The sequence below is a fragment of the Giraffa tippelskirchi genome, chromosome 6, assembly GCF_054371585.1.
Source record: "Giraffa tippelskirchi isolate mGirTip1 chromosome 6, T2T-mGirTip1v1.2.pri, whole genome shotgun sequence".
Lineage (NCBI taxonomy): Eukaryota > Metazoa > Chordata > Mammalia > Artiodactyla > Giraffidae > Giraffa > Giraffa tippelskirchi.
The window spans coordinates 24,193,477-24,220,688 of NC_137280.1; the positions used below are offsets into that span (position 1 = coordinate 24,193,477).

Below are 27,212 nucleotides of genomic sequence, written 5' to 3' on the forward strand. Positions count from 1 at the left end.
ATGATGATCTATAGTGAACTAGCCTGTGTTGCTACAATGCCCAAAGCTTTTACTGGTTCAACACTCAAGCCAAGTTGCAGTGCAGAAGGCAAAGTATCTGGTCAGAGCTGGCTGGACTATGTCAGCTAACGGATCCTCCTCTGATTGCAGGTCCAATACACTAGGTCCTGAATTTCTGAATTAAGTAAAAAACCAGGACTCTGTCTCACTGTTTCTCTGTCTGACTGTATCTTTTTCTCTCCTTCCCTCTGAATACTATGAGACCCTTCTTTGAGAAGAAATCCAGCTACCCAACACTTTTCCTAGAAGCTTCTTAGCAACTCTTTACTTGTGTAGGGTCCTTTGTGAGTCATTTTGTTCTGTGTGTTTAAATTTTCACCAAAGCCAGAATCTTTATTAATTTTTTTCCTTTGCAAGAGAATCTCACTGAATTCATTTACCTAATTTTTGTTTCTATTCATTCATGGACCCATTCCTCCATTAATCCAATAAACATCTTCAGTATAACTGATAAAATATTAGGTTCTGCAGCTATCATGGTTAAGAACATGGTTTCTGGAGTAAGAAACCTGAGCTCCAGGCCAGGATCATCTACTTACCTTATCCTTTTAAATAAGAGCCATAGAAATAGTTGTACAGCTATGTCATGCCTGAAGCAAAGAGGCCTTTTTCATATTATTGGAGGATATTTTAGCAGCATCTAAATTGACCCTCTTACTTTTCTCCAGGAAAATCACCTTGACTTGAAAACTGATAGTCTCAGATCCAATAGAGGCCTCTGTTCACAGAGTGAAGTGAAAGTCACTCAGTCGTGTCTGACTCTTCGTGACCCCATGGACTATACATGTCCATGGAATTCTCCAAGCTAGAATACTGGGGTGGAAACCTTTCCCTTCTCCAGGGAATCTTCCCAACACAGGGACTGAACCCAGGTCTCCCGCATTGCAGGCAGATTCTTTACCAACTGAGCTACAAGGGAAGCCCATTCTCATTCTTCTGTTCACAGAAGACACAGGCAAAAGAAACATTACCCTCGTCCCATCCCCCTGTTTATTCAAATCCAGGCTCAACTGTCCATGGAATTCTCCAGGCAAGAATACTGGAGCGGGTTGCCATTCCCTTCTCCAGGGGATCTTCCCAACTCAGGGATCGAACCCAGGTCTCTCACATTGCAGGCAAATTTTTTAATGTCTAAGCCACCAGGGAAGCTCATTGAAATTATACACAGTCCTAAAGCTCTTCTTGGTGGAGTAACTAAGGTTTTGTTTTTTTTTTTCTACTTAGTCCTTTTAATATTCATAAAATCAACGAAACTTTCCAAAGGTTAGGCAATTCCTTTATGAAAAATATTTATTTCAAGGGTTCATTCTAAAAAATATAAAAATAACTCACTTCCAAAAAAATTAATTAGCCCCTGTTTCTATCAAATCACAACACAAAACAGGCCTAGCCAAAGCTCTTGGTGCCTTTCTGCACAGCTTTTGGGAAGAAAGGCCAATCAAGATTATAAAACAACTTTTTAAAAGGTCAAAAAAAAAAATCCTTTTTGACCTAAAGCAATGCTTCCTACGCTTCTTAACCAATTACAATTCAATGCAGTAATGTTTGAAAATTATTTAGCAGTGTTTCATTGCTTTTGCTATTAATACCAAAGATGAAAGTTGATAGAATGGGCATCATTTTAAACAGGATTATTTGCACACAAATAAAGCTGGCATAGACAATAATCTCCATCATCTCTCCAAGCACATGTGACTAAATTTTCAGAGATTCAAAGAATAAAAGTATATGATACACCCTGACCTGAGGGACTTCAGTCTCCATCATGCTGAATTACCTCCAATATGAAGGAAAATATCCTTCATTATTTTATATATTTTCCTAAGGACAAAAAGCTGATTTTCATGAACAAGTTGAAAACCCTTCAAAGAAAACTTAGTAATACACAAGGTGAGGGCTTATTGTAGGCTCCACATTTTCTTTTAATTTGTTAATCTGTTCCTCCTTTCAGACTTTCTCATGAGAATTTAGAAAATTTTCAGTCCAGCCATGTGGGTAGAACCTACCTTGATGACACTTTCAGTGACCTGAATGACAGCATTTATCTTCTCACCATCATCAACCTTCAGGTCTCAGTCCAAGTGTCACTTCCTTCGCCATGTTAGAGTTTCATCTCTCCCCATCCTTTTCCCTTTGTTTTACTTATCATCAATTTAATTATTTTCATATGTGATTTATTCACACCTGTCTTCTCCACTAGATTAAAATTCCTTGAGGAGAGATGGCTTCTGGGTTGGTTTTTCTTTCCTTTATGTTCTATTTGCCTATCAAAACTCTTAGAACGTTATAATCAACCAGTAAAAAACTATTGAATGAATGAAAGAATTAATTTCCTCCAAATATTTTTCTTTATTTTACCTTACTCCAGTCTTCCATATATTTCCTAGTTCATATTTCTCATGGAATGAAACTATCTCATGTAACTGTAATTAAACCCTTCCTTTCTTCCCATTGATAAATATAAGAAACCAACCTTTTCCCCATTGTAACAGTCCCATATGTTATGTCTCAAATCAGCTCAGATAAAATAGGTGTTATGAGTCAGCCACAATAAACACAAACCCCAAGCAGCTAAAGGCAAAGAGCTGCATTTTAGATAAATTCTGAAAAATGCTAACTTTGCTTCTAAAGTGCTAAAAATTTTGTCCTGGAATTTAGATAAATAAACACAAATCTAGCCATGACAAAGTTTGCATAGTATTGGAATGTTTTTTAAAAAATCAATTCTAATATTTAGAATTTAATTACTGGTAGGCAATGGCAACCCACTCCAGTACTTTTGCCTGGAAAATCCCATGGACAGAGGAGCCTTGTAGGCTGCAGTCCATGGGGTCGCTAAGAGTCAGAGACAACTGAACGACTTCACTTTCACTTTTCACTTTCATGCCTTGGAGAAGGAAATGGCAATCCACTCAAGTGTTCTTGCCTGGAGAATCCCAGGGACAGGGGAGCCTCATGGGCTGCCATCTATGGGGTTGCACAGGGTCGGACACAACTGAAGTGACTTAGCAGCAGCAGCAGAGATTTTATAAATGATATAAAAGAAACAATAGATCATTGAGATTTGAATTTGTGGCTTAGATTAGTAGGGATGACTGTGAAGGTCACCAGAATGTATTCATTTACAACTTGGGTAAGAATGTCTACCTTTAATGGTGGTTTTTAAAATATAACTTTATTTACTTATTTGTTTGGGGCTGTGTTGAGTCTTGGTTGCTGTGTGGAGTTTCTCTAGTTGCAGCAAGAGGGGGTACTCTCTAGTTGTGGTACATGCTTCTCACTGCAGTGGCTTCTCTTACTGCAGAGCACAGGCTCTGGGGTGCATGGACTTCAGTAGTTGCAGCTCCCAGGCTCTAGAGCATAAGCTCAATAGTTGTGGGGCATGGGCTTAGTTGCTCTGCAGCATGTGGGGTCTTCTCAGATCAGGGATCAATCCTATGTCTCATGCATTGGCAGGAGGATTCTTTACCACTGAGCCACCAGGGAAGCTTCTTAATGGATAAATAAATATATACAAATGCCTAGCATTCAAAGCAGGTATTCAAGGTACTTCTCTAGTGAAAGGTCTAATTCTCTGATCAGTATCTTTATTTAAGTTAATGAAATCTGTATCTGATTTCTTCAAACTATGGTGATCTTCAGTTATTCCACAGCCAGATATAGGTCTACTGACTATTTCCATACTCTTAGAATTAAACAGCAATTCTTCCATCTAATAACCTTACATATTTCTGATTATTTAAATATTCTTTCATGCACACAGTTAAACATGACAGTACTTAGGAAAAAAGGAATGACAATTCCTCTCAACTACTGGTGCCTCCTCTATATGGGCATCAACAGAAGGGTAATGCCAAGGGGCCTGCCCTTTTCTTCTATGTCCTATCCTTAAATTCCCCATGGCTCCACTAATATGAGGCTGTTATCTATGGCTGACTTGTACAAAAGGCTTGAAGACATTGAAAGAGAACATACAGAATAATTAGGAACAGGAACCAGCTTAATATTAAATGTGTAACATCTCTGATCTTCAGAACCCTTCAGCCATCTTTGCAACTGGGAATTTGAATAAGTAGGCTTTTTTCCTTCTGAGTCCTCCAACCTCTTTCCTGGGCCCTCTCCCTCTGCCCTTTTCTCCCTCTGTCCTCTTTTCTCCCTAGATGCCTGTACCCAACTCTCAAGTTCCTCATATTTATCATTTAGAATAGTTTTACTATCCACTCACTCTCCCTGAGAAGGAGGAGGTTCAGTATGTGAGTAACAAGCTACAAAGTAAGTCATTCCTTTTTTAAAACCAATATGGCTTAGCGAAGTAAGAAAATAAGTTAGTAATTTTTTCTCCTAATCTGAGTTCCAAAGAATAGCAAAGAGAGATAAGAAAGCCTTCCTCAGTGATCAGTGCAAAGAAATAGAGGAAAATAATAGAATAGGAAAGACTAAAGATCTCTTCAAGAAAATTAGAGACACCAAGGGAACATTTCATGCAAAGATGGGCTCAATAAAGGATGGAAATTGTATGGACCTAACAGAAGCAGAAGATATTAAGAAGAGGTGGCAAGAATACACAGAACTGTACAAAAAAGATCTTCATGACCCAGATAATCAGGAAGGTGTGATCACTCACCTAGAGCCAGATATCTTGGAATGTGAAGTCAAGTAGGCTTTCGGAAGCATCGCTACAAACAAAGCTAGTGGAGGTGATAGAATTCCAGTTGAGTTATCCTAAAAGTTGAGTCAAATCCTAAAAGATGATGCTGGAAAGTGCTGCACTCAATATTTCAGCAAATTTGGAAAACTCAGCAGTGGCCACAGGACTGGAAAAGGTCGGTTTTCATTCCAATCCCAAAGAAAGGCAATGCCAAAGAATGCTCAAACTACCGCACAATTGCACTCATCTCACACGCTAGTAAAGTAACGCTCAAAATTCTCCAAACCAGGCTTCAGCAATACGTGAACCGTGAACTTCCAGATGTTCAAGCTGGTTTTAGAAAAGGCAAAGGAACCAGAGATCAAATTGCCAATATCCGCTGGATCATCAAAAAAGCAAGAGAGTTCCAGAAAAACATCTATTTCTGCTTTATTGACTATGCCAAAGCCTTTGACTGTGTGGATCACAATAAACTGTGGAAAATTCTGAAAGAGATGGGAATACCAGACCACCTGACCTGCCTCTTGAGAAACCTGTATGCAGGTCAGGAAGCAACAGTTAGAACTGGACGTGGAACAACAGACTAGTTCCAAATAGGAAAAGGAGTACGTCAAATCTGTATATTGTCACCCTGCTTATTTAAACTATATGCAGAGTACATCATGAGAAACGCTGGGCTGAATGAAGCACAAGCTGGAATCAAGATTGCCAGGAGAAATATCAATCACCTCAGATATACAGATGACACCACCCTTATGGCAGAAAGTGAAGAAGAACTAAAGGGCCTCTTGATGAAAGTGAAAGAGGAGAGTGAAAAAATTGGCTTAAAACTCAACATTCAGAAAACGAAGATCATGGCATCCGATCCCATCACTTCATGGCAAATAGATGAGGAAACCATGGAAACAGTGAGAGACTTTATATTTTTGGGCTCCAAAATCACTGCAGATGGTGACTGCAGCCATGAAGTTAAAAGACGCTTACTCCTTGGAAGGAAGGTTATGACCAACCTAGACAGCACATTAAAAAGCAGAGACATTACTTTGCCAACAAATGTCCATCTCGTCAAGGCTATGGTTTTTCCAGTAGTCATGTATGGATGTGAGATTTAAACTATAAAGAAAGCTGAGTGCCAAAGAATTAATGTGTTTGGACTGTGGTGTTGGAGAAGACTCTTGAGAGTCCCTTGGAGTGCAAGGAGATCCAACCAGTCCATCCTAAAGGAGATTAGTCCTGGGTGTTCATTGGAAGGACTGATGTTGAAGCTGAAACTCCAATATTTTGGCCACCTGATGCGAAGAGCTGACTCATTTGGAAAGACCCTGATGCTGGGAAAGATTGAAGGCAGGAGGAGAAAGGGATGAGATGGTTGGATGGTATCACTGACTCAATGGAGATGAGTTTGAGTAAACTCTGGGAGTTGGTGATGGACAGGGAGGCCTGGCATGCTGTGGTCCATGGGGTCACGAAGAGTCGGACATGACTGAGCGACTGAACTGAACTGAACTGAACTGTTTTCCTATTGCAAATTGGATAGAAATTAACAACAATAAAATCAACTTCCAGAGTAACTACAGGCCTCTTAGCAAATAATATGTTTTGATTGTTAAACAGGTATTTCTTTTTCCTTTGATGTATATTCTGACAGAAAATCTAAACTTGTAAAAGCCCTAAAAGAAGAGGAAGGAAAACTGATGTACAGTTCAAACCAAATAATGCCATCTAGCTACCAAATAAATTATTCATTGTAGCTATTTATATGGTGTAATTCTTATACTTACCTGACAATGTGCTGACAAGTTCTTTCTACTATATTTTCCTCAGTCAACTTATTCAAATTCAAGTCTGAGAAGAAAAGTGAGGGAACAGTGGATTCTCTCTTTTTAGAAAGTATTTTGATTATGTTTGTTATTCTAGGTTGTTGATTAAAATATTAAATTATTATAATAACAGGAAGGAGAGTCTCATCTATGTGGCTCCTTTAAAGGATGAGTATAAATGTAATTAGGGGACAAACTGGGTCATGCAAACCTGCTTTATTATTTCATGAGTCACTGACTCATAGGCCTGGCAGGGACCTTGAGCGTCACACCACCAGTCTCAGCAGAAAGACATTACATATAACAGACCACAAATCCCATTTTTATTGTCTCATCTCACTGAGAACTTCCCACATTTTGCCTTTTAACTCATGCTAGTGTAATAATCCTGAATATCAGAATAGTCTTTCCTAATGAATAACTGAAATCTTCATGTTGCTTTCTTACCTTCTTATATGAGCCCAGAGAAGTCTGGATAATTAGCTCTTAATTTTCTCCAATTAAAAATTATTTTATTTTCTGGTTTCAAAAACCTTTCACAATAGTAGTATAGTTAAGAACATGGGCTCAAATCCTGCTTCCACAACTTGCTATCTGTGTGACCTTGGGGAAATTTTTAAACCCCTCTGCTTTCATCATCAATAACACTGAGGTAACAACAGTACCTACCTCATAGGGTTCTTATGAGGGTGAAATTAAATGAGTTAATATCTGTAAATCCTTTGGATGAATATTGTGTGTGTGTGCGTTCTTCATCACTCAGTCATGTCCAACTCTTTGCGACCCCATGGATTGTAGCCCCTCTGTCCATAGGATTCTCCAGGCAAGAATACAAGAGTTGATGGGATGGGGAGGGAGGTGGGTGGGGGGTCCAGGAAGGGGAACACATGTAAACCCATGGCTGATTCATGTCAATGTATGGCAAAAACTATTACAATATTGTAAAGTAATTAGCCCCCAACTAAAATAAATAAATTTATAAAAAAAAAAAAAAAAGAATACAAGAGTTGGTAGCCATTCCCTTCTCTAGGGTATCTTCCCAACCCAGGAACTGAACACTAGGTCTCCTGCATTGGCAGGCATATTCTTTACCATCTGAGACATCAGGGAAACTCAAATACTGTATTATAAAAATGTTTGTTAAAAAATTAAAAGCACATTTAAAAATAAAATCTACAAAATACAACAACAAAAAAAGAAATCACCAATAACCCCACTCTAGAGATAACTACATTTTGATGTTTCCTTTTGTCTTATGTATATATGAATAACATAGATAGCACACAATTGGGATGATGCTATATTTGACAAAAGGTTCTACATAAAGAACTTCTTAATGTTATTTTATGGGTGTTTCTCCATATCCTTAAAAATTTCTGAAAATCATGTTTAGGGGCTTTACAGTGATCCATTTTATGGGCTTACCCTATCTCAGAAATCCCCCTATTATAGAGCTATGAGATTGTTTTCAGTATTTCATTGTTTTAGTTAATGCAGTGATAAATATCTTTATAAATAATTTTATCTATCTCTTTGACTATTTCTACTCAACTTGTCTTGAAATGATATTCTGAAAACTCCATTTCTATTGGAAGTCAATGATTCTGAATATCATCTAGTAAAAATTAGTGAAGTTTTATTAAGTTATACCTTAGCCTTTGGCTCTGCAAGTGGAAGTCATTGTTCTTTACAATCCCTCGTGTCATGGTTTCTAACTTTAATCCACTTTGTAGCTCTTGTCTAGGGTGTTTTTCTGTTGTTGGGTTCTTTTCTTATCCTGGTTTCCAGGATAAGAGGCTCCTTTATTATAGGGCCAGATTATTTGTTTTGGCAAGAATTTATTAATCAGGAGAATTTATCATGTTCCTATTTATGCAAATCATGAATAATCATCAAGTGACTGGTATAGTATTAATGTTAATCTAGGGACTATGGAGGTAAGAGAGGTTCTTGTCCTCCCAGAGTTTAATGTCTAACTGGAGACAAATGCCTAATCCATGAAACAGTGATCAATACAAGGCAGCCTGGGCCTCCCTGGTGGCTCAGATGGTAAAGAATCTGCCTACAATGCAGGAGACCTAGGTTCAATCCCTGGGTCAGGAAGATTCCCTGGAGAAAAGAGTGAAAACCCACTCCAATATTCTTGACATTTCCTACTCCAGGGAATCCCATGGACAGAGGAGCCTAGCAGGCTACAGTCCATTTGGGTCATAAAGAGTTGAACACAACTAAGTGACTAATGCTTTCATAAGGCAGCCTACATGGGTGAACTGTTGAATAGAGATACAGGTAGTAAGCGCTATGGTGATTTAAAGAAAGGAGAGATCAATGGTGATGTGAGTAATCATCAATGAGGTTGGCCTTGGCAGAAAGAAGGGCAGGCATCAGGTGAAAATAACTACAGAAGTGAATGGCAGCTTAGTATAGATATAAAGAGCATGAATTTTTGTGTCAGACTTGGATGGGAAGTCTCAACTCCACCTTTTACTTTAGCAACTGTATTAACCAAACTCTGGATTTGAATCTCAGCTCTGCCATTTATAAACTGTGTGGCATAGCTAATAATTTGGGCAAGCTAATAATTTCTTGATAATGCTAAATCTACCTTTGTTCATGGATAACATCAGAATAATCAGAGAACCTACCTCATAGGATCATTGTGGGGATTAAATGAGCCAATGTGAAAACTGGGGCATGGAACATTTTAAGTACTCAGTAGTGTTAGTTTTAACCATTAACTTATTTAAGCATCAATTTAGTAAATCACTTGTTTATATGATGTAATAATGATTGTCAGCCATAATAGATGGGGCTTCCCAGGTGGCACAGTGGTAAAGAATCTGCCTGCCAATGCAGGAGACACAAGAGATGTAGGTTCGATCCTGGGAGGGGAAGATTCCCTGGAGTAGGAAATGGCAACCCACTTCAGTATTCTTGCTTAGAAAATTCCACGGACAGAGGAGCCTGGCAGGCTACAGCCCATGGGGTCACAAGAGTCAGACACAAATGAGCAACAGAATATGCACACACCATAATAGATAAATATGGGCATTGGTGTTTTGAGAATTGGTCAGATTTGTCATTGCAAAGGTTAAAAATTAACTGGAACCAGAGATCTTCCCCCAAATCATGGTGCACATTTTATATTTTGAAGTAGAATGCTTGCCTCTTCTTTTAAGGTCAGTTTATTGTTAATTATAGCCCATATTCACAGACCTAGCTCTCTCTCCATTCAGGCTTGAGAGCCTAAATTTTCTCTGTAAGACCCAAAGTCAGCTGACTTTTTAAAGATCAAATTCAGTGCTCTTATTAATACATCCTAAATAAAAGATGTAATTAATATTCCTAAAAATGGGAACGTTAATTAAAACAGTAACTAACTAAAGGAGTTAATTAAAGTACCAATTAGCTAAAGAAGTATATTAGGAACACTAAAGTGGATGAAAGGATTTAGAAAAATAAACACTCTTGAGTGTGGAGGTTTTAAAATATAGGTACCTATTTTGACACTCTCCCCTTCATAAGGTGGAGCCTAGTTCCCCTTTCCTTGAATGTGGACTGGACTTACATAGAATGTGGTGGAAGGGACAGTGTTTTTGACTTCTGAAACTTAGCCATAGGAAACTTTGCAGCATTCTCTTTCTATTTAGTATCATTCTCTTTTGGGGACTCCAGCAGTAACCTTAAGAAGCTCTATGGAGAGGGCTGTGTGTTAAGAAATCAAGGTCTCCCAGCAATGGCCAGCACAAACTTGCCAGCCTTGTGAGAAAGCTGTCTTGGAATTGACTCCTCCAGTCCCAGTCAGGCCTTGAAATGCTACTACTACTACTACTACTAAGTCGCTTCAGTCATGTCCGACTCTGTGCGACCCCATAGACGGCAGCCCACCAGGCTCCACCGTCCCTAGGATTCTCCAGGCAAGAATACTGGAGTGGGTTGCCATTTCCTTCTCCAGTGCATGAAAGGGAAAAGTGAAAGTGAAGTCGCTCAGTCGTGTCCGACTCTTAGCGACCCCATGGACTGTAGCCTACCAGGCTCCTCCATCCATGGGATTTTCCAGGCAAGAGTACTGGAGTGGGGTGCCATTGCCTTCTCCTTGAAATGCTACAGCCCCAGCCAATATCTTGACTGCAACTTTAGGAGAGGCCCTGAGCCAAAACCACATAGCTAAGCTGGTCTCAAATAATAAAAGTTTATTTTTAAGTCATTAAGTTTGAGGATAATAATTGAATATAATATAAGATGAGATACTTAATGTAATTCACTTGAGAAAAAAACAAGTCAAACACTCAGAGTTAATTAGAGGAAGGTTTTGGTAAGCAAAAATGAAGAAAATAATTAGAAAAAGTAAATATCAATCAGGAAATTGACTGGAACCAGGTCACACATTTTGGCAGGGATTATCTAGCCGTCCATCAAAGCCATTTCTTCTTTTTCCTGGATATACTGCTGGACAACATTTCTCAGACTCTTTTGCAGTTAGATGTGGCAATCAGGTTGAGTGCTAACCAACTGAAATGAAAGTCTCCATGCTGTCTTTTTCCGTCTGCTGGTGAAATACTGACAACCAGGGTGATCTGGGAAGTCATATGTTGAAGATGATAGAGTCCTTATCAGCAGTTTCCTGAATAACTGGGGACTAGACAGCCCCCACTACCCCCATGTTTGCCCCAAACTTTGCTAATGGAGGATTTGACATCTTCATAGTCACTTCAAAGTTCTTCTTGGGCAGTGTATTACTCAGTGTTTTCCACAGAAACAGAACCAATAGAAGATAGATAAATAAATTGATACAGATGTAGATATTCACAAAGAGACTTATTATGAGGGATAAGCTCATGTACTTACTAAGAGGCTAAGAAGTCCCACAATCTTCTGACTGTAAACTGGAGGCCCAAAAAGCTGATAATATAATTCCAGGCCATACCCAAAGGCCTGAGAACCAGAGGTGCCAATGTGGGGGGACAGGAGAAAATGGATGTCCCAGCATAAGTGGAGAACAAATCCATCCCTTCTCTACCTTTTTGTTTTATCCAGGCCCTCAAAGGATTGGATGATGCCCACCCACATTGATGAGGGCAATCTTTACTCAGTCTCCCCATTCAAAAGCTATTCTTTTCTAGAAACATCCTTACAGATGCATAAAGAAATAATGCTTTATTAACTATCTGGGCATCATTTAGTCCAGTCAAGTTGACACATAAAATTAACCATCAGCTTCATTCAGCCACCAGATTGGGAAGTGAATAAAAGTGTGCAGTTTCTTTAACTACTTCATCCAGGAAGTGACATACATCACTTTGCTCACATTTCATTGGTGAAAATTAGTCATTCAGCCTCACCTAAATGAAAAATATGCTGGGAAATGTAGTCCCTGTTGGTCTACTGCTCTCTGGCAACAACTCTACCGAAAGGAAATGGGATATGATCTTTGGTTGACCTGCCCTGATCTGTCTCTTCTGCTTACACACAGAGCATACACAACTCCCAAGAGGGATGACTGAAAGATCCATCTAGATACTGCTTCCAGCTCCAAGTCCAAGCCCTCCAGGGTGTGCACAGACTTCCACATAAGGCTTGTATATCTCTTCTTGGAATCAAGAAAAGTATAAGCCAAGAAGACAAGTTATATATATAACTTGTATATATATACACAACTTGTATATATATATATATATATATATATATACAACTTATATATATATATAACTTGTATATATATATATATATATATACAACTTATATATATAACTCATATATAATATACAGTGATGGTAGCAGGGACATGATAACCACATGATAATCATATTATGGATCCACAGAAATGCTGAAACTCTGTCAGGCATTATATAGTCCTTTTGTCCATAGGGATGGGTAAATTCTTTGATTAGGCTCTGTTCTGATTTCTGGAAGAAATTCACTTATCTACTATTCCCGAAAGCCCCTGTTCAAGCCTCCAGGAGTTTGCTTTTTCCTTGCCATCTCTCAGTTCAGTTCAGTTCAGTCACTCAGTCGTGTCCAACTCTTTGCGACCCCATGAATTGCAGCACACCAGGCCTCCCTGTCCATCACCAACTCCTGGAGTCTACCCAAACCAATGTCCATCGAGTCAGTGATGCCATCCAACCATCTCATCCTCTGTCGTCCCCTTCTCCTCCCGCCCCCAATCCCACCCAGCATCAGGGTCTTTTCCAATGAGTCAACTCTTTGCATGAGGTGGCCAAAGTATTGGAGTTTCAGCTTCAACATCAGACCTTCCAATGAACACCCAGGATTGATCTCTTTTAGGATGGATTGATTGGATCTCCTTGCAATCCAAGGGACTCTCAAGAGTCTTCTCCAACACCACAGTTCAAAAGCATCAATTCTGCGGCGCTCAGCTTTCTTCACCGGCCAACTCTCACATCCATACATGACCACTGGAAAAACCATAGCCTTGACTAGATGGACCTTTGTTGGCAAAGTAATGTCTCTGCTTTTAAATATGAAATCTAGGTTGGCCATAACCTTCCTTCCAAGGAGTAAGCGTCTCTTAATTTCATGGCTGCAATCACCATCAGCAGTGATTTTGGAGCCCAAAAAAATAAAGTCTGACACTGTTTCCACTGTTCCCCCATCTATTTCCCGTGAAGTGATGGGACCAGATGCCATGATCTTAGTTTTCTGAACGTTGAGCTTTAAGCCAACTTTTTCACTCTCCTCCTTCACCTTCATCAAGAGGCTCTTTAGTTCTTCTTCACTTTCTGCCATAAGGGTGGTGTCATCTGCATATCTGAGGTGATTGATATTTCTCCCGGCAATCTTGATTCCAGCTTGTGTTTCTTCCAGCCCAGCGTTTCTCATGATGTACTCTGCATATAAGTTAAATAAGCAGGGTGACAATATACAGCCTTGACATACTCCTTTTCCTATTTGGAACTAGTCTGTTGTTCCATGTCCAGTTCTAACTGTTGCTTCCTGACCTGCATACAGGTTTCTCAAGAGACAGGTCAGATGGTCTGGTATTCCCATCTCTTTCAGAATTTTCCACAGTTTATTGTGATCCACACAGTCAAAGGCTTTGGCATAGTCAATAAAGCAGAAATAGATGTTTTTCTGGAACTCTCTTGCTTTTTTGATGATCCAGCGGATATTGGCAATTTGATCTCTGGTTCCTGTGCCTTTTCTAAAACCAGCTTAACATCTGGAAGTTCACGGTTCACGTATTGCTGAAGCCTGGTTTGGAGAATTTTGAGCATTACTTTACTAGCATGTGAGATGAGTGCAATTGTGCAGTAGTTTGAGCATTCTTTGGCATTGCCTTTCTTTGGGATTGGAAGAAAAACTGACCTTTTCCAGTCCTGTGGCCACTGCTGAGTTTTCCAAATTTGCTGGCATATCAAGTGCAGCACTTTCGCAGCATCACCTTTGAGGATTTGAAATAGCTCAACTGGAATTCCATCACCTCCACTAGCTTTGTTCGTAGTGATGCTTTATAAGGCCCACTTGACTTCACATTCCAGGATATCTGGCTCTAGGTGAGTGATCACACCATCGTGATTATCTGGGTCGTGAAGATCTTTTTTGTACAGTTCTTCTGTGTATTCTTGCCACCTCTTCTTAATATCTTCTGCTTCTGTTAGGTCCATACCATTTCCGTCCTTTATCGAGCCTATCTTTGCATGAAATGTTCCTTTGGTATCACTAATCTTCTTGAAGAGATCTCTAGTCTTTCCCAATCTGTTGTTTTCCTCTATTTGTTTGCACTGATCGCTGAGGAAGGCTTTCTTATCTCTCCTATTCTTTGGAACACTGCATTCAGATGGGAATATCTTTCCTTTTCTCCTTTGCTTTTCACTTCTCTTCTCTTCCCAGCTATCTGTAAGGCCTCCTCAGACAGCCATTTTGCTTTTTTGCATTTCTTTTCCATGGGGATTGTCTTGATCCCTGTCTCCTGTACAATGTCACGAACCTGTGTCCATAGTTCATCAGGCACTCTGTCTATCAGATCTAGTCCCTTAAATCTATTTGTCACTTCTACTGTATACTCATAAGGGATTTGATGTAGGTCATACCTGAATGGACTAGTGGTTTTCCCTACTTTCTTCAATTTAAGTCTGAATTTGGCAATAAGCAGTTCATGATCTGAGCCACAGTCTGCTCCCAGTCTTGTTTTTGCTGACTGTATAGAGCTTCTCCATCTTTGGCTGCATAGAATATAATCAATCTGATTTCGGTGTTGACCGTCTGGTGATGTCCATGTGTAGTCTTCTCTTGTGTTGTTGGAATAGGGTGTTTGCTATTACCAGTGTTTTCCCTTGGAAAAACTCTATTAGCCTTTGCCCTGCTTCATTCTGTACTCCAAGGCCAAATTTGCCTGTTACGCCAGGTGTTTCTTGACTTCCTACTTTTGTATTCCAGTCCCCTATAATGAAAAGGACATCTTTTTTGGGTGTTAGTTCTAGAAGGTCTTGTAGGTCTTCATAGAACCGTTCAACTTCAGCTTCTTCAGCGTTACTGGTTGGGGCATAGACTTGGATTACTGTGATATTGAATGGTTTGCCTTGGAAACGAACAGAGATCATTCTATCATTTTTGAGATCGTTGTGCCATCTCTAGCCGCATCTAAAATGGATATTCAGGAGTATGCCCTCCGTAGGGCCTGTACAAATTTTCAGGCCTGCTTCCTGCTAGTACAAGTATTGGGGCCCAAGTGTTGTTATAAAGGCTTATGTATTTAAGGGCTTCTTTGGCAATAAAATTCCTTCAGCAACTTAGGCTTCTGTGCTACTTGTTTCCATCAATTTCATGTACCATTAACTAAATTCAAAGTTTTCCTGCTTCCAGCCTGAATCATTTGCTGGCTCCTCAGTCCTAGCTTCTCTTTCTCAGCTTAATGATGGCTCTTGAGATTACCCAAAACAGCTATGCCCTTAATATAATCTCTGACATAAGGCTATGTTGTTAACAAAACTTTTTCTCTTGAAGTCTCTCTCAGCCTCATCTATTACTGTTTAAAATCTAGCATCCGTCTCTCCCAATCCCCTTTTTTTCTGCTTGCAATCAAATCCTGGCTTTGCCCTCTTCCTTCTCTGGTGTCCCTGATTTCTCTGCTATGGATCACTTAGCCGTAGGGGGCATAGCTGACTATGCCATTTAAATATCAAGGGAAAATAAAGTTTAATTTTTGGCAATTGTTCTTAACGTTCTTAATTGCTCTTAATATCATCTGTATTCCAGAGCAGTTAATTTTCCTAATTTGGCAGATTGTGAGTAGTTCAAATAAAATTCAAATATAAATTCAATATAAGCACACACACGCTCAGGTCTGGATGAATGGCAGTGAAGAACAGTCTTTTGCCAGAGTGCTCACTGAATAGAATCGTTTAAGTTTTAACACTATGAATGTAAAATATATATATTTTTCAACCAAATAAAATGATTTTGTTGGACTTTCCTACGGCAAAACTCTTCTATTCAAAGAGATATCTGAGTTTTCTGCCACATAGCATGTGATGGTTAGAACTATTCACAATTAAGCAAAAGACAGTTTTCCAGACTGATTTTCTGTCTCGTGAAGGGAAATATAATTTGCTTTCTCAGACATATCTATGATGGTGAAATTAAAAGACCTGCAAATGAATGGTTTCCACATAGTTGATGATTATGGTAAAGGAAGAAAGAGGAGAGAAAAATAAGAGGAGGGTGCTAAGAAGAGGAAAAAGAGGAGAAGGGGAAAAGGAAAAGGAGAAGAAAGAAGAGGAGGAGATTATATGATCATGGTGATGACCCAATACAGTAGTTTGTCAGCAGCTCATGATCATGATTCCTAAGTACTTCCAAAACCCCAGGTTCTGCTGTTACAGAGCAGCACACGTAAGATACTGTGGATCCAGTGAGAGAATACCCAACAGGATTCTCTCTCAGACTTTGTCTAATTTATCTTAAGTTTCATTAGAGTCCTGCAAAGCAAACAGTTTATACCTATTTTACAGATGAAAATGGCTCAGATGTGTGCCACTTCAGAGCATATTCTAGAAATGCATTTCCTAGCATAAGTGGGACTAAGTAGCTAATCCTGGCTAACAAGTTGTGAGGAGGTACAATGCCTGTTTGAGACTTTTCTGACTCTATTTTGCCCTCTGGGTGCACAATCAGCAACATTTGACAGACATCAGATTGGGTCCCTGGGAGGCTCCCTGCTGACCTCTGAGGGTCAGGTAGCAAGAGACCATGGAGTTATAGCACCATTGTGCAGCTCATTCTGAATGACCAGAGGTGGTTAACCAAAAAAAGGTCTAGCAAAAAATATGTATGAAAAAACACTAGATTTTCTTCTTCTATAGTAGATAAGAATCTGGATCCATTTGGTTTCAAACGAGTGGAGCAATAAATGGGGCCTCACTTCAAATTGTCCCTTTAGGATTCTCAACTTTGACAGCACTTACATATAGTAAAGATAAAATTCCACTTCATTACATACATAATTATCTATCTCTCAAATGAAAATGGAGATCAAAATTACATTAAAAATGATTAAGAGCAGGGGCACGAGCTAATCCAATATTTGTTTCTCACCTTAAAACTTTCTATATTTCTAGATGAGTGTTTTTAAAATATTTATTCCTGTATTTTTTCCATGTTGTGCAATTCATACTCTAAGTTCAATATTGAATAATTTGGAGAAACTCAAATAGCTATTATAGACTATTCCACATAAAGTAGAAAAAAATAAGGCATGGTTTACAGTACTAAAAAGAATGTTCTACTTGAATCAAGGATAAATATTACTTTTAATTTTTTTACTGATAATTTCAAATGTAATTTGAAAAGACAAAATCAACATCACATATTCAAATAAAAGTTAACACACACAATAAAACATCTTAATAGTTTTATTTTAAAATGATAATGACACACTTACTATTAACATATACAGCATCAAATGCTCTAATAGAAAGTCTAGAACCTGAATAACTTCCCTTTTTGTAACATAAAAAACCCATAATCAACATCAAATTATTTTTCTTGTTTGGCAAGAAAGTAAAATGAAAAGCATGATGAGAACCATAAACTCTCAGTACACTGTATAGTAATAACCTGTCTTTGCTTTCTGGTATGACATTTGTTCGGAGTCTGGCAAGGAAGCATGAAGATGGCAGTAGGAAAATAAGGCTGGCTCTTCCTGAAACACAGGAGAACTGCCAAAACAAAGCATAGGAAAATACTGTCTGCTACCCATATTTCCTTAAAATAAAATAATAATCATGGCAAAATAATTTCTAAATATGCCATGCTTTTGTGAGTCTAAAATTGAGAGGGTAAAAAAAGTAAATTAAACATCTGCAGGAAGCTGAATAACCAAAAAACCAAACAAGAATCCATATAATTATGGCATCTCATTCTGAGGTTGATTCCAACTTCTTCATTCATGATGTGTGAAAGACTTCTCTTGTCCTTAAAGTTAACATTAAGGCATGCCAAGTTTCCCATAAGAAAATTATTCTAATAATAGCTTTATATATTACAGTTTTATAATTATAAATATTCTCCTAATAAATACATAGACTTGAGTGTACATAAACTTGCACACTAAAAACAGAAACAATGGAGAGGTATGCTCTTAAGGGTAACCCATGGGTTTTTGAAATCAATTTTTCATATTTAAAATAACATCTTACTTTTTACAGTGCTACTGCACGAGTCAGGCAAATTACTTCCCAAGACCTATGCCCATACAAGTTGGAAGGAAATACTACAGAAAACTATGGACCATAAAATTGCATAGCTGAAAATCAGCTAAAAGATGATATGTTAATTCTCTTTACAAACCATTTTATTCTGAGAAAAGCCAGTTAGACTTCCTTATAATTCTTTTTTTATTATAGTCATTCTTTATGCCCCATTCTGGAAAAGGTTAAACCCCAATACAGAGAACTTTAAGGCTCTTATTACTTTGTCACAGTGGAATTTAGTTGGTGGTATTAAATTTTGCTAAACAGGTGAACCATTGATGAAGGTTGTGAGTCTCTTTAGTCAGACCACGTTTTTATGGTAGCAGTTATTGATGCAATGGAATACAACCTTCAGACAGAAAAACCTTCTCCTAACAGATATATAGAACATTTTTCTCTAATTTTACATGAATAATACAGGTTTTGCCTGTGCCTATCATTGCACATGTGAAAGATGAAGGATTAAATGTCAAAGGGTCCTGCCTAAAATTTTGTTACAAAGAAGTAACAAAAAGTAGAACCACTTGGATTCAAACCTTTAATTCCTGATATTCAACTGACATAATTCTTACTCACTCATCCTTATACCCAGCAGCAAAAGGAAGGCACAAATGAACTTGGCAGGGCAGCCTTTGTCTAAATTGGCACATCGAAGGATATGTGCCTGTACTGGGCCAGCTTGAGTCCCTAAAACAAATAAGTATGGGAGGAATGGACTCAGGTGTTTTTAAGCAGACAGTAAAGCATGTGATATTGATATCAATGCAAGTAGCTAGGCAGTATAGCATCAAGAAGCATGGTAATTTTGTGAGTAAAAGTACCCACAGCCACCAAGAATTTCATGGTTCCAAGTAGTCCTGTAATCCTCTAAACTATGAATCGGCTATGAAATGGGGGCCTGGAGAAAAGACGTTCTTCTTATGAAGGGTCCAGTACATCATATGACATGGAGCTCCAGAAGGCTGAAAAGGACACACAAGACTGCAAAGAAAGCACTTCAGTTCTGCCAAAACAGTTTAAGGTGCCCTGGAAAGGAACAGTTTTTATTAAAGTTATTAAGACAGTTAAACTGGCCATTAGCAGCCTGTAGATCCCAGCAGTAATGGAGAAAAGCAGCTCTCTTTCTGGTACTCACCCCTTCAGGCCTCCATGCTGAACAATGAGTTGCCTTCTTTTAAGATTAGGAAGGTGACTCTAGTTATCTAAAACCTGGTAAAAAGTTAAGACCTAAACTATGGACCTCTGAAAAAATAGTTTTGCTTCTCTAGGTCTAGCAACAAAAGCTCTCAGAGGTAACAACCAGCACCATGTTAAAGAGACAGGCGTAAGGTCACAAATCTCCATGAAGAATCCAAGACCCACACCATAGCTATGTTCTGTTCACTATCTGTAACAGTATAACCTGATCTTGCCAAAGTACTTCTACATAAATATATTTAGAGCCCCAAACCCTCTTTATCAGATTGGAAACAACAATGTCTAAAGCTCAGGGTCTTTTGATACCTGTGTAACCATCACTTAAAATTAAATTAATCTTCATCTTGAATTCAGGCACTGATAGTATAAACTAGAGCTACATGGCTGAACACCTGGAGAAATCATAACTGATGGAGGTGGTTATCTGAGTCATGTCAACACAGCCCTAGAGACACCCAGATGATGTTCTGAATTGCTTCCTTTTGGTGTAATGGTCTGCCCTCATATAAGGAGAAGATTAAAGAGATATGCCCCATATACAAGCAGATTTAAATAGTGGTAAAATAAGTTACCATATATGTGCACACATTCGTGCTGTCACTTCAGTCATGTCTGACTCTTTGCAACTTTTTGCAACTCTATGGACTGTAGCCTACCATATACTTACTGTATTTCAATTTTAAAATTTTAAGGATGAAAAGGAAGAAACATATTCTGATTTAATTCTTTTTTCCTGAATATTTTTTCCCAATTGGGATATCAACATATATGTGCGTGTGTGTGTGTGTGTGTGTGTGTGTGTGTGTGTGTATACATACATATATAAATACATATATATATTTATGTAGGGCTTCCCTGGTGACTCAGATGGTAAAGAATCTGCCTGCAACACAGGAGATCTGGGTTCAATCCCTGGGTCAGAAAGATCCCTTGGGTAAGGAAATGGCTACTCACTCCAGTATTCTTGCCTGGAAAATCCCATGGACAGAGGAGCCTGGCAGGCTACAGTCCACGGGGTTGCAAAGAGTCAGACATAACTGAGCAACTAAGCGTGTGTGTGTGTGTGTGTGTGTGTCTGTGTGGGTGAGTGGGTGTGTGTGTGTGTGTATGTAGGAATATATATCCTGTAGATCACATTGGAACTATATATAATTTGGTAGCACTACAAGCATCATAAAATACTTCCAAATGAAAAGCTTTGACTTTTTTCCTTTATCACCAGCTTTACAGAACTGAAAAAACTTTCTAACATTTGATTCTCAAATTTGTCTTCCTTCACAAACTGAAATTCAGGCTGCTCATTAATTGTTTAAGTCTGCAATTTGACTAATTTAACTCATCTTGATTCATCAATAAATAAAAACAAAGCTCAGAGGATGCCAATTAGTGTCTATGAATAAACATGTACTTTGTACAGTATATCTTTTTTAAAAAAACACACAGCTCAGACCTACTAACTCAGCCAAAGAGATCATTCCCCTGTTGCCACATCATGCATTGTAGATACTTAAGCAAGCTAGAATCTGACAATTTATATTACATATAAACCTTCAGGATATGAAATTTATACTTCTGGGAAAAGCTGGCCTCAACACATGAGAGTCACGGTAAAACAAAGTTTCTTCGAAAAGCACAGAGAACCAGCTATAGAAAACAGAAATCATGTCTGTACTCTCCCAATTATTTCCAAATCAGTAATGGTCTCTTATAAAGGATAAGGTAATCCAGTTACATCTAGCTTCTTCTGAGGTCCATATAATTTACCGTTTTAACCTAATAATTCTTTCACACATCTGTCCTATTTTTATTATTCTCTGATCTTCTCTTTTGCATTTCACTTTAACCCTTACCAACACAGTGTACCCAATTTATCAAATCAACCTGACACCCACAAGAGCTCATTCACATAAATATCCTGACTCACACACTCTGCCAGCCAGAGTCACCCACATACTCCACAGTCTTCAATAACAAAAACTTCAGCCATCAGAATCAGGCTTTAGAATCTACAAAGAAATCACTTTCCCACTTCCCCTCCCCTGCTCTCCACCCTGATTCCCAGCTCTAGTCCTCTTTAAAAATGGCCCAACCAACCCTGGTAACACAATAATTGAAACTAAAACTACTCTTGAAGTGGGAGGTTGAAAACACCTCAATGAAGAGCTGTAAAATGCAAGATATTTCTGAGGCTGCATTCTCCATCCCCTTCTTGAACCATAACCCACAGAGACACTGAGTTAGCATGGATTCTAGGTGTGTGTTTTGCAAAGTGGTCACTGTTTTGCTCATGGTGCTTTTAATAAAGTAAGTCTGAATTTATGAGGCAAGATCTCACAGGTATGAGAGCCTGGGTGTAAGGTGCTCAGAATGTTTGCAAAGTGGTCACTGTTTTGCTCATGGTGCTTTTAATAAAGTAAGTCTGAATTTATGAGGCAAGATCTCACAGGTATGAGAGCCTGGGTGTAAGGTGCTCAGAATGATGCCTAGACGATTGTTAGCAGGAAGTAAGTTCAGGTGAGAAGTACAATTCCCATGGATTCAGTGTGTTCAGTCTCTCTCGTCTCATTTTAGTTTTTTTATTTTTTGGCTGTGAGCTTAAGGACTGCTGCCATCCTGGTGCAACGACTTGCTATAACAAGTGATATAACAAGTGATGACCTATAACAAGTGATACCAGTCTCTAGGCACAGTCCCCACAAGTCTAGCTGCACTTGTGTTGGAGGTTTTCTCCAAACAACAACAACCTGCGAGTGTGCCTGAGCCGATTGTGATTCAACCTGCCTAGATGTGTAGGTATCTGGAAATAGGATAAAAACATCTTACGCTTACCTCTCTGGGGGTGAGAACCAGGAAAGACTTCAGCATGTGTAACATATATGATGGCTAAATCACAAACAGAAAATGAGGTTTATATCAGCAATTAATTTTACTTCATCTAGAAAATGGGCATGTGACACTGGCTAATATCCAGCACTCCCATTTTGGGTTAAATTCAGATTGGCTGATTTATATAATTTTATTAGAAAGTTTATTCTAATGACTTCATTACCACTTTTGAGTACAGGAATAATTTTGAATATAACATATGTGTTTTTGCATTTTTTAATAATCAGTATCTTCAAGCTTCAAAATATTCAAATTCAAACCCCATATTTTAATGTTTAGCCAAATTACAGAAAGAATAAATTGAGCAAGAAAATGGATAAGCACCTTTGAGAATTAAATGTAAGCCTTATGTGATTAGTGCTTATATTCTTTTTCACAAAACAGGTTACTAACTGGTTCTATACCTTCTAGTGTCTAAAGAAAAAATGTCCCGTATCATGTAAAAGAAATCATTTGAACACTGAATTTTTAGAAATATTTTGCTATAGAAGTATTAATAGAAGAAGCAGGTGGCCACTACAGATTAATTAGTCTCAGCTCTTTAGAAGGACCAGTGTATCTGGCTGTGGTTTCTTAATGCGTCTTACATGGCTTTTCTTCTAAATAAAAAAGAGCAAAAACTCTCACTGGCTGTTGGTTTGGGAAACAAACTTTTCTTGCCAGGCAAATAAACTGCACTAGCAATTTTAAGAAATGTGTTTTGCTTTGTTTTGTTCATTTAAAATACCAAAGCAGACTCTCAAGAAGTTCACAACCAGAATTAACTCTGTACAGCGAGAGCATCTTCCTCCACCAGTGACAGTTCCAGGGTGTTTTCATTAGTGCTTGTTTTCATCCTGAAGTTGAAGGAACCGTAGAGTTTCGCAGACTCTTTGGAGGAGGCAAACCTGTCACGACGATATAGCTCCCCCTTCCACATGGACATCATCAGCAAGCACGACAGAACGACCCCCCCAAGCGTGAGCAGGCAGAGTCCAGCAATCACACAGCGGTCCAGGTGAGCCCCAAGCCTCGCACTCTCCTTCTCCAGGCGTTCCATCTCCCGGGCCGCCACAGTGTTGGGATCCACAGTCACATCCCGTGGGACAATGTACGAGACGATCACCAGCAAGATGCCAGTGACCAAGAACAAGATGGCGCTTATGAAACCATAGTCTACTGACTTCCCTGAAGAGGTGGCTTCGGAGCTGGTATCATCTTCATCTTCGGAAATCAGGGATATGGCAGACTCGTGGGACCACTCATTTGGATTTCCCCAGCCAAGGTCTCCCAGGTGATCACTCCCTTTTGCTGAAGGGGAGCACCTGTTCCTTTGCTCCAGGTTGACATTCTCGTCCACGTAGGTAAAAGAGGTTTCTAATTCCTGGCTGCAGCAGTTGCAGACTTTCTGTTCTGCTGTTATCTGGTTGTTCCCTGAGTTGAGAGTTCCTGGTGGCAAGGAGTCTGTGTGAATAGCACTGTCTTGCAGTGAAGGAGAAGGAGATGCTGGGGAAGGACTAAGTTTAGATGCTTCCATCTCCAGTGCTCTTGGCTTCGAGGTACAACGTCTCTGGCAGCAGAGAGCAGCTCTGGTGGCTGCTGCATCTGCCTGGTCCCCAGGAGGCCCTCTTGAACTCCAGTCAGCAGCATCACACGGGGCTGCCTGGCTGCTCTTCATAACAAGGCAGTGGAGCTCCATTCGAGCTAGTCAGACATCCCCCAGCAGCTTCCAGAGAGTCTGCCAATAGCAACACAGTTAGATAAGAACCCACCAGGAGCTAAGACCGGACCACCGGGAATACTGCTCCTGAGGCCCTCTTCTCCTTTGTAGCTACAGGTTTTGACACTTCAGCCCCAATTCCTCCTGAAATAGGTAAGAGAAAGGAGAAGCTACCTAGTGGTGGGAAAGTGTGAAAAGGGCAAAACTTAGGTCAGGGTAAAAAGGAACATGGAGGAAGTGGCAGTGTCTGGGAAGAAAACATTGCCGTCACCAAGCCAAATTTATCCAAGGATCACACATTTCGGTGACAGGATCCTCAAACGAGAAGGCAGGTTTCCTGCACAGAGATACAGTGAGAAAAGCAGGACCTTTTTCAGCAGAGCTGCTGATTTTCTGAAGGACTTGGGGAAGCACAGACTTCTCAATAATTCAGTTAAAAATTATTAGTGTTTACACTCTCTGTAGTTCAGAACAGATTCTAATACAGATTAGCATCGTTAGAGCATCACCATGGGTGAACCAATCAATATGTCACCAGCAGTTGGGCTCTACTGGAGCTTGGCATTTTGACTGGGTGGCTCTGAAGTGGGTGAAAGATGGCTGGCTTGATTAAGCCACCCTCCTAACAGTACACTTTGTACACACAGAGATGCTAATCACACAGCCCTGTTCATTGTGATTCCATTCTCAGCCTACTGCTACATGATGGCAGCATGTTCTAGACCCAAAAGTATGTAGACATACACCTCATAGGGTGATCTCTGAAAAATACAGTGAGCTAGCCCACTCCTATACACACACACACACACACACACACACACACACACACACACACACACACACAGACTTGCCTGCTTCGGGTACAAGTCTGCTACCCCTGCACTCCAGGTCTGAGTGAGTATGAGTTCCTCTCCCTCTGGACGCTTTGCTAACAAATGTGTACAGGAAATCAACCGTCTAGAAGTTTTCACAAACCCCAGTCTAGAAGAAAACTGACAATAAAATACAAATCATAAACCCACAGAGTCACAGTTCTGTTGAGGCCAATAGGGGAGAAACTATTTCCAGGGTTACCTCTGGAACTTTGTCCTACCTCACCACAGCAAGGCACCTTCATGAGAGAAAATCTTGGATTGAGCAGAAAACCATTTGCCTGTCCTTTTCTGCCTCTGTCATCTTTCTGAGGAATACAAATTTACTTTCTACTATCAGCAAGTACAGAGGTTTCAAGTAAAGTCCCCTTTTATTTTGCTTCCAAGTCCAGGATAATAACAGATTTAACTCATGTCTTAGAGGTTTATTATACTTCAAAATCCACAGCTCCAACGGCTGGTAACCTACACAGAAACGCAGGTAAGGTGAAGCCGAAGTCCACCTGGCAACTCATTTAAAATATGAGAGGGGAAATCCACATGTTTTATGCTCTACATTAGAGTTTGTTTAAAACACGCACACACACACACACACACACACACACACACACACTTCTATTATCGGAGTTTCTTTGAAGCTAAAACAGGAAAATAAGCAAAAAAATCAGATGCAGGAAAACCACAACTGAACCAGAGCTTTCCTTTAGTAAGTGCATAGACGCCCCCCTACCCCGCTCCTCCACTGCGGGATCCCTCAGTGAAGGAAGCAATGGTAACGGGTTTGATCGATTACTGAAATGAGAAATCTCGCAGTTCCCTCAAACATTAGGTGCGCTGATTAACCTTTGGCACAATTAGCCCATCAAATTGGATTACTTTAGATAAAAATCGGCAGAGCCCCTTATGGGACTTCCAATTTATAACAAAGAGAGAGAGAGAAATCTCCACTTAATTCCCTTCTGCCTCTATCTCTTAAAAGAGAGACTACGCTTGTTCCATCGGAACAAGCTGCACAGTCGATTTCCTTTGCAGCTCCGTAATCCGGGGCTTCCATTCTCAGGGGAGAATGGATAATCCCAGGGGACCAGCCAAAGGCTCTTTCCTCCAGCCTCCTCCCTCTCTCCTCTCTGGTTTAAGAGCGCGGTTAATAAAACTGCACCCGCAGAACGCGGAGACAGCACTTTCCCTCGTCCGTCGGCCAGCAATTAAGAGCATTATTATCTGCATGGGAACCAACTGACACGGGCGAGGCTGGTCTAGCGGAGGCGACCTCGGGATCCGTCCTGCGCGCGCTGTGCTGTAAGGGCGCGCCGCAAGCACCGGGCAGCGATCGACGTTCCCCACGGACTCAATCAACCCATTCCGGGTGAGCTCCGCGTTCGCCGTGGTGCCCGGAGTTGGGATGCGTTCGCCAAATACCCAAAGGCTAGGCAGGCACCTTAGGCAGGGACGGGGGACGCGCTCCCCAGCTCCGTCAGGCTCTCTGGGTCTCTCGCGCGCTCCAGCGCCTCCTCCCTGTCCCATTCTCCGCCACTCACCTCCTGCTTTGGCCACGCAGTGAGCCTAGAGCACCGCGCGCTAGTCCCTGAGCTGCTCCTCAGGAAAGTACCCCGCTCACCAGCCGCAGCACTTGTAGCCTCAGCGCGCCGCCCGCTTCGTGGGGTGGGCAGCGCCTGCGGTGGCCGCGGGGCGGGGCTGGGCGGGGCTCTCCCTCTTGCTGAGCATCCCGGGAGATGTAGTCTGGATCGGCCGCCCGGCCTCCCTTCTCTCTCTCTCTCTCTCTCTCTCTCTCTCTCTCTCTCTCTCTCTCTCTCTCTCTCTCTCTCTCTCTCTCTCTCTCTCTCTCTCTCTCTCTCTCTCTCTCTCTCTCTCTCTCTCTCTCTCTCTCTCTCTCTCTCTCTCTCTCTCTCTCTCTCTCTCTCTCTCTCTCTCTCTCTCTCTCTCTCTCTCTCTGTCGCTGAAATCGCTGGCTCCTAAACACAGAGTAAGGTCCTCTAGTCTCCGTATTATGAGGGAATATTTGAGTATTCTGGGTGTATATTTAGTTACAACTGTGTGCCAGGCAGTATGCATACTTCGTTTCGTTTAAAAGTCATAACAAATCCTCCAAGATTTTATTAATTCTCATTTTACAGATGAAGAAAGAGACTCAAAGGAATTAAGACCTCATCCAGGGTAAAAAAGATAGTAAATGATCTCTAATATTGTGCTCAAGAATCTGCTTCCAAAGTCATTGCCTTGCCCACAAAATCTGGAGAAATGTGACCTTTGAGGGCAAGGGACTGTCCTGTTGATCTCTACTTCCCTTGTGGCTAG

General features: G+C 40.2%; 2 protein-coding genes across 3 annotated transcripts in view; one reads left to right on the top strand and one right to left on the bottom strand.

Annotated features, from left to right (window-relative positions):
* TRHR (thyrotropin releasing hormone receptor) overlaps nucleotides 1–27,212 on the top strand; it is a 553,356-nt gene that overhangs the window by 240,569 nt on the left and 285,575 nt on the right. The window lies entirely within an intron of this gene.
* TMEM74 (transmembrane protein 74) lies at nucleotides 22,004–26,572 on the bottom strand. Of its 2 annotated transcripts, none has more exons than XM_081503063.1 (2): nucleotides 26,435–26,553; nucleotides 22,004–24,168 (listed from the first exon to the last, which is right to left on the bottom strand). In XM_081503063.1, the coding sequence occupies exon 2, from the start codon at nucleotides 24,001–24,003 to the stop codon at nucleotides 23,086–23,088; it is 918 nt and encodes a 305-aa protein (XP_081359189.1). In that variant the 5' UTR covers nucleotides 24,004–24,168; nucleotides 26,435–26,553; the 3' UTR covers nucleotides 22,004–23,085. The 2 variants fall into 2 exon arrangements, with proteins under 2 accessions (XP_081359189.1, XP_081359188.1); XM_081503062.1 differs by having other exon boundaries at nucleotides 22,011–24,042; nucleotides 26,435–26,572.